At 27.1% G+C, this 7999-nt stretch overlaps 1 protein-coding gene across 1 annotated transcript; it reads left to right on the top strand.

Moving 5' to 3' along the window:
* Positions 1 to 5692: 5692 nt before the first annotated feature.
* On the top strand, positions 5693 to 7054 carry LOC145835448 (histone-lysine N-methyltransferase SUV39H2-like). The gene has a single exon (XM_082943046.1). It carries the CDS (start codon positions 5693 to 5695, stop codon positions 7052 to 7054), a length of 1362 nt encoding a protein of 453 aa, XP_082799172.1.
* The last annotated feature ends 945 nt before the right edge of the window (positions 7055 to 7999 follow it).

Here is a 7999-nt window from a genome sequence, read left to right as displayed (position 1 = left end):
TTTAAAATATAAAGTATCTCTACGAAAAATTTGTTCTAATATTTTATCTGTTTTACAATGAATTATCTGTTTAAATATTTTTATAATCCTATTCTCACAACACTGTTTTGAGACTAAAATCACAAATTTAATTTTCATTTTGTAAGCTACATTTCAAGACTACTTGTGGCTGACTATTTGATTTGATTAAAAAAGTTATCGTAAATGATTGTAATAAAAACTATAACAACTTACATATATAGAGGTAGCTTTTAGTAAGAAAATAATTCAAAAAACTGTAAATGTATAATAACATTATAAAAAAATTCTAGTAAAATGTAAATATATAACTTTAAGTGTTTTTATTAAATTCGTTTACAATTTCATTGTATTGAATTTTTTAGAAACATAAATTAAACTAAGTTTAAAATCCTCAGGCTTGGTTCATAACTATTATTTATAACATTTGTATATAACTTTAAATACTTAAAGATATTAAACAAATTTAGATTTATATCTAAACGAGAAAACGAAAGAATTTTGTTTAAAAAGATTTGTTTAAATCAAGGATGTGTTTTGACTGGCTTCCTGTTCACCCTCTGTAAAATGTAAAAAATAGCGTTATAAAAAAGATTAAGTGTAGTTTTCTTTTTAAACATTTTACTAAATTTTTTTAACAATATAGTGGAATTTTAATATTAAGTAAAGTTAGTATAGATTTTTTATAGAACTACGTCAAAGTGGCGAAGTTTATTTTTTATTTTTTGAAAAATATGTTTAAACTATACAAAAATTTATGAGCGTTAATTAAGATCGACTAGCTGTTTTTTGCAATTAAAAAAAAAATTCAAAACTTTAGATTCAATTATTTTTCTCATCTTTAAAGCTAATTAATTTTTTGTTTATTCTTGAGTACGCTCTTTTGCCTTTAATCTAAAAAAACATCCATTAGATTGGGATTTGAATTTTTAATTAGGACCCTTAAGAATGAAAAAATATTTTTTACTCTAACTGATGTTTAAGCTAGGACAGAAAGACTTTTTTATTATTATTCTTACTTTGCTGTGTTTTCAAGGGTCTTAGTTTTTTTTCTAAATTATAATTTTTTAAAAATACATTCAAATATGCCCTAATGTTATTTTTAAAGACTTTCAATTTTTTATGGTCACTATAGCAACCAAAAATAAAATATACAACCTTAATAAACTTATTTATTGCTATTTATATGATTAACGCTTTTATTTTATTTAAACTATTTTATGTAAGATATGACCTATGTACGTTTAATTAAAGTTATTATTATTTGAGCCTGAAATTCCTCACATTTCATTTATTATTTAGTTGGTCCACGCTTTTACCTTTTTGCCCTCAAAGTTAAAATCTGCGGCCTGCGATCTCCTTTTAAGCGAAAACTATACAATTTAACAACAATAAAATCAAAGATTTTGTAATAAAAACCTACATTTAGACTCTAAATTCAATAATTAATTATATTAATGATCTAATAATTCTTAGTGTATTCATTTTGCCACTGATTACGAGAACATTTTTTATTTGTGTGCAGCCCTCAATTTTTTTCTAAATAGTGAGACGCGCAAACAGTTTTCGTCTCAGAGAATTGGCCCGCAATTACATAATGCTGCCAAATCTTGATTTATACTATATCAATTAAAACACCTACTAAAATTGTATACTTTTGAAATTTTAACTTTAAACAATTAGTGCATTTGTTCGATTGTTGAAAAGTTATCTAGTTGTGTTTAAAAAAATAAATAGCCATACTTTCACAAAAGTTTTGTATAACCAGATATTTTATAATTGTTTTTACTAAATTTTAAACGATTAGTGTTCAGATCAGATTTTTCAACTAATATAAGTTTTTGATATCATCTTAAATTTTAAATCAGCTGTTAATTTTTAAAAATAGGATTTGAAAAATGATGTAAAAACTAAAAATGTTTTTCGATCATTAAGATAAATTAATACTTAATATTCACAAGATTTCATTTTGAGTTTGTTGTTCATAAAATATTTCATTATTTATATTATCATTACAATTTAGAAGAAAACTATCACATCATCAAAAAAAAAGGATTTAAAATTTTATTTAAATATTTTTACTTTAAAAAAAGATTTGTCAGCTGCAGTTGTAGTTTAGTTCAATTAAAGTTCCTCTAAAATATTTAGCGTAAGTTTAGAAAATTTTCTAAACAGAAGCTAAATTTTTGTTCGCAGCCAGCAGGTTGCGTACCTTTCTATAGACTATATTATAATTCAGATAAACTTACAATAGAATTTCTAGAATAAGAGTGGGCTACGTACGGCCCGCGGGCCGTATCTGGCCCGCTGGGTGAAAATGACCGGCCCCGACCGTTTTTTAGTTTTAATGGGATCCGAACTGCAAGTGAAAATGATCGGCCTGTGAGCAAATTTACATGCCCGCAAAGGGTCAATATTAATTTTTTTTTTAAACAACTTTACATAATACTTTTACAAAACAAAACAGGAAGAATTTTGACTCCAAAAACATGCTAAAAAATTTCTTTTTAAATTAATGCGTACTAATAATTACACCATTTTGTCCTAATATTTTGTTGTTCTAGCTTAGTTGGAATATCTTTTTGTAAATTTACACCAATGAAAGTGTTTTTTTAAGTACGATACTTTACATACGTACCTTTGTCAATAACAATGTCAATTCTATTTAAAGACGTTATTCAAACATCCGACATGTCTTAATCTACATCGGGCATGGTAGAGGGGGGTCCAACATTTTTTTTACTAAAAATAACATTGGTGTCTTATATAAAAGTTTAAAGAACAGATTATTAGCCAGTTTTTACAGAATTAAAAAATATTATTTAACTTTTGAGATATTATAGATTTAATAAAATATTTCCAATACAAACATATGGACCGCAAGTTTTTCGGGGACAATTTTCTCGGAAATTTAAAAAATCACTAAAAACCTATCTTCTCCTTCATTTTTTGAGATAAAGATCTCAACATTTCAGGAAAAGCTCCTTTTATAATTTAGAAGACTTTGATTGTTGTAATTCAAAAAATATCAAAAAATAAAAACTTTAGATTAAAAAAAAATATAGGTAGTTTTTTTTAATAAAATTTTATTTTACAAAATAAAAAAAAATCCTTCATTAAATCTTTTTCAAGTTTAATAATACACTTTCTGTAGAAGTTTGAAGAAAATTGCTATAAAAATAAAGGAGGAGAGAGATTTTCAGTGAAATGGTCTTTTTTCGCATTTTTAGTTTTGCGCCTTCCATTAGGAACCTATTGAGGTCACTGACTTTGACTGCTCATATCACAAAAAAAAACTTTGATTTTTTTTAAACGGTTGAAAATGTCTGATAGCTTGGATAAAACTTTGTAAAATATGATCAACTTGTAAAAATCAAGGTGGACCACCCCCCTATGCCCTTAGTTGTCAGACTCAAGAAATTTATTTGAGTTTAAAGGATTTAAAATCGTTATCAACTGTATTTAATAATTAGATTCCGGTTTGATACGAAACCTTTTTTGTATTGAATCCTTTTGTTTGTATTAGAATCCGACCAGAGTTGTTGTAACTTACACTAGAAATTCTACAGTCTGTAGGTGTTGTAACTAACACTAGAAGTTCTAGAGTCTGGAGTTGTTGTCACTAACACTAGATGTTCCAGAGTTTGGAGGTGTTGTAACTTACAATAGAAGTTCTAGAGTCTGAAGTTGTTGTAAATTATGCTAGAAATTCAAGAGACTATAGTTGTTGTAATTAACACTAGATATTCTAGAGTCCGTAACGATAATTAAGAAAGGTCTCGTTTTATCTAAAACTACAAGTGCGGCCTACAAAAACGTTTATTTTCAAAGCCTGCGACCAATTTGACAACTAAATACCTAACGACTCTTGCGATGAAGCGATGTTCAGTGCTTAATTCTCTAGCATAAATAAGTTTTCAGGATATTTCTAATTAAATTTTCTATCAGTTTTATAACTTAACAGCAAGGGCGTCGCGTGAGTGGTGCATTGCAGAATAATAGCTTAAAGATCTTTAAGAAAATTTTAAGTATCTGTAACTTTATAGTTACTATATATATAAAGTAGAAAGAGATATTACTCATTATGCACCCTAGAAAAACTGTACAGAGCAAACGCTAACAAAAGAAAAATCCTTGATAAGAGAAATGAACTAATTAAACAATGCTTTTATTACCCTAGGGAATATTTTAAATTATTTTTAATCTCAATAACTTGGTTATTTTTCGTTGTAATTTATTTTTTGTTTTATTTATGTTTGTATTTTGTATATACTTTTGTTTTGAGTTACAATCTTTTGATAAAAAATTATTTTTTTTCTAAAAATTACAAACAAATTCTAATATTAACATTTTTCAAAGCTTAATATAAAAAATATTATTTTACAAGGGTTACTTAGGCTCGAATATTTTTTTCATAATTATTTTTTCATAGGTATAAACTTTAAACCCAGTTATTTTCCAAATCTTATGAAAAACCTTAAATTTCCGGCTCACTCAAAAATTCAAACCCCAAACAGGTGGACTTTTTAAAGTTAAAGACAAAAGAACGTTCTTTAGAATAGTTGAAAAGTTCAAAGTTAACTTTAAAGATATGGAAAAAAGCTGGGTCTAAGTTTTGGAATTTTTTAAAAACTGTAATAAAAGCTATTCGGGTCAAAGTAACCTTCACATTTTTATTTTCTGTTTCATCACACAGTATATTTTTGTTTTTCAGCTTTTGTTAGCGTCTGATGAACTGCTCTGCAGAGAAACGGCATAACGCAATAAAAGTTAGACAACAAATTAGAATAATTAACTACTTATACATTACAAATTAAGATTTTTTAGTTTTTAATAAACTATAATATGACTAAAGTAAAAGTATTCATTGTCATATTAATCAGTAGTTAGTAATTCAATATTTAACAATTAAATGTTAATTTAGAGGAAATAAAAATTCCATTTATACATTTAATCTATAGTTTTTAGTATATATTTTTATAAAGGCAATTGAAAAATTTACATACAAATTTCTTTGTATATTCTTTTAAATGAAAATTTAAATTTTTAAAAGCTTAACATCTGTACTTGTATTTAAAGTTAATTGAACAACTATCTGTATCAGTAACTACTAAGTCTATTGTGTTCCAATTAACATTTGTGTTAGTATTTGTAAAAAAATAATATAAAATATTAAAATGATAATAAATACAAACTGTAATACTTTATGCAACCATAATCTAATTACATTGATGTAATTTAAAACTGCTCAAAGAGATAAAAAAAAAGTTATATCACCAATATAAAACAGACAAAAATCTTAAAAAGCTTGCAGAGTTACCTATGTTTAATCTTATCTAAATATTTTTGTGCACACACCTCGATTTTCTAAACTATAAAACTTAAATAATTTTGCTTTGTTATTAACTACGACATTTATTTTCTGTTAACAATTTTATGACGTTAGAACATTAAAAACTAGATGTGATCATTTAATTTGTGAACTAGACATTTAAGTTATACAGTTTTTACATTAACAATAGTAAACAGTTGAATTGCGCTTAATGCTTTAAAAGTATATTTTAGTTAACTTTATACTTGTTAAAGTTGTTCTTTTAAGTTATTTAAATTATAAAAATAAGCTAAAACGTTTTTAATTTGCTTAATAACTTCAACAGCTGTTTTTTAATAAATGATGTCACTTAGAAAGTCTAGTAGAATTGCGAGCAAACCTGTGAAAAAATATAAAAACACTTTTACTCGTAAAAAGTTGACTCCTGTCAGTGCCACACCTAAACAAAAATCCAGCAGTAAAAAAAAAGTCGTAGAGTATATATCTGATTACAGATTTCAAGACGGCAGCTTGCAGTTCAGAGTGAAGTGGAAAGGATTTCCTGAAAGCAGTTGCGATTGGAAAAACTGTGATTTTCTTTGCGCTGGAGATCTTCAAAATTTTTTGAATGACTACAAGAAGAAGTATCTGCTGTACTGCACTGACAAGAACCACGAAAAAGATCTTTTAAGAGACGACCATGGTTTTGAAGAGGCTTTTGCAAAAATGAGCTTATTTGGTGTCCCGAAGTATAAATATAGAAACGAAGAGAAAACGTTTAAGTTTACTTCTGATTACGAAATTAAAAAGTATAAAGCAAAAGAGCTTTTGAAAAAGGAAAAAGTCAAAATGAACACTGCATTGGAACCAAGGTTTAGATTTAAAATTGAAAACGGAGTCGATGATAAATATCTCCCGTTGTATTTAATATGGAGCAAAGATTATCCAGGTCTAAAGGAATTTCCGAAATCAGCTGAAAATGAAGAACTTACGCCGTGTAAATGCAAAAATAACTGCTCAATCGAACCCGACGAAGGAATTAACAAGAAACGCGTTGAATGCTGCTTCAATCCTGAAAATCATTACAAATTAGACGGACGAGTAAAGCTTGTTAGTAATAAATATATGCTTAAGGAATGCGATTCCAGCTGTCAGTGTGACAAAGCAAAATGTCCCAATCGAGCTTTGCAAGAAGAAAGCAATTTGACGCTTTCCAATTTTAGAACCTCGGATAAAGGCTGGGGCCTCAAAACAAATAGTGAGAAAAAAAAATGTCTCAATCGAGTAGTGCAACAAGGAAGCAACTGCAACCTTTGCCTTTTTAGAACCTTGGATAGAGGCTGGGGCGTCAAAACAATGGAAAAAATTAGAAAAGGCACTTACATATCAGAATATTGCGGCGAAATCATAAAAGAAGATGAATATGAAAGACGCAAAAATAAGTATGAAAATCTGAAGAATAGTTACTTTCTTATAATACTTAATGACGAAGGAAAAGCTTCCGGCTTTACCATTGATCCAACCGTTAGCGGAAACGAAGCGAGGTTTTTCAACACATCTTGCAAGCCGAACATGCAGTTTATCGAAGTGAACACTGACAAGAAGTCAATGTTTAGTAGAGTGGCCTTTTTCGCCAATCGCGACATTGACAAGGGAGAAGAGCTCACTTGGAAATACGGATGGGGGAATGCTATAGTGTGCAAATGTGGCCACTGCAAAAATTGATTTATTTACGTTTATTTGATTATCTAACTTTATTTTGTGAATTATTTTCGTTACTTTGTTTTAAACGTTTTTGTTGTCTCCATGGTGTTATGTTTAGCATTAAAATCCTTGTTTGTTAAAGTTTTGAATTTTTATTAATTAAAATTGAATTAAAGATTTAATTTATTTATACAAAAGAATCTGAATACTCCCTCTAAAGCGCCTTGTAGAAACTAAAAACAACGAGTCAACTATACAATCTTATTACAAGTTTGTATAAATACAGCTATAGTAAAAAAAGTGACTTTCTCACATTAGGTATAACATCTTCATTCAAACTCAATTTAAATTTTCAAACAAATTTTAGTCTGAATAAAAGTTTTCAGTGATAAATAAAATTTATTATCTAAATAATATTTCAATTGCTGATTAAACTATTTAATATATTTAATATTACAATAAAGCTACAAAATTGTTCCTTAAATTAAGGTATGTAATCTATTAGCTTGTTTTGTTGCCTATTTACCTGACAACATTACTGTTTCATTAACAATAACCATAGCCTTAGTATAAATATATAATTTTTGATACTTTCGAGTATAATATTATTATAATATATACTCTTGTACTAAAATAATAATTTACATCTATATATACATGGTATATCTTACAAGTATTAACACGCTTCTATTCACATTTTATAGCAGACTTATGAACGCCATGTTAGCTAAACGAAAACACTTATCACAACTGATTTGTTGCATAAGTGGCTTTTGTTGTGTATTTAAAACTGTTAATTTATTATTTAGTATTTTTTTTTAATAAATTCAGATATGAAATGTAGTGTTAGTTATAATAACAGTAAAATAACATTATCCATGCTTAGTTTTTACAATTTATAATTTTGATTAAATATTAAGTAGCATAGGTAAAATTATGTAGCAGCATTTACAAAAAGAGATTAAT

The sequence above is a fragment of the Thalia democratica genome, chromosome 1, assembly GCF_965202585.1.
Source record: "Thalia democratica chromosome 1, ktThaDemo2.hap1.1, whole genome shotgun sequence".
NCBI classification, from domain to species: Eukaryota; Metazoa; Chordata; class Thaliacea; order Salpida; family Salpidae; genus Thalia; species Thalia democratica.
This window is presented reverse-complemented; position numbering and strand designations above follow the sequence as displayed.

Coding starts and splice junctions, on each gene's coding strand:
- LOC145835448 (XM_082943046.1), top strand. CDS start 5,693: ATGTCACTTAGAAAGTCTAGTAGAATTGCGAGCAAACCTGTGAAAAAA.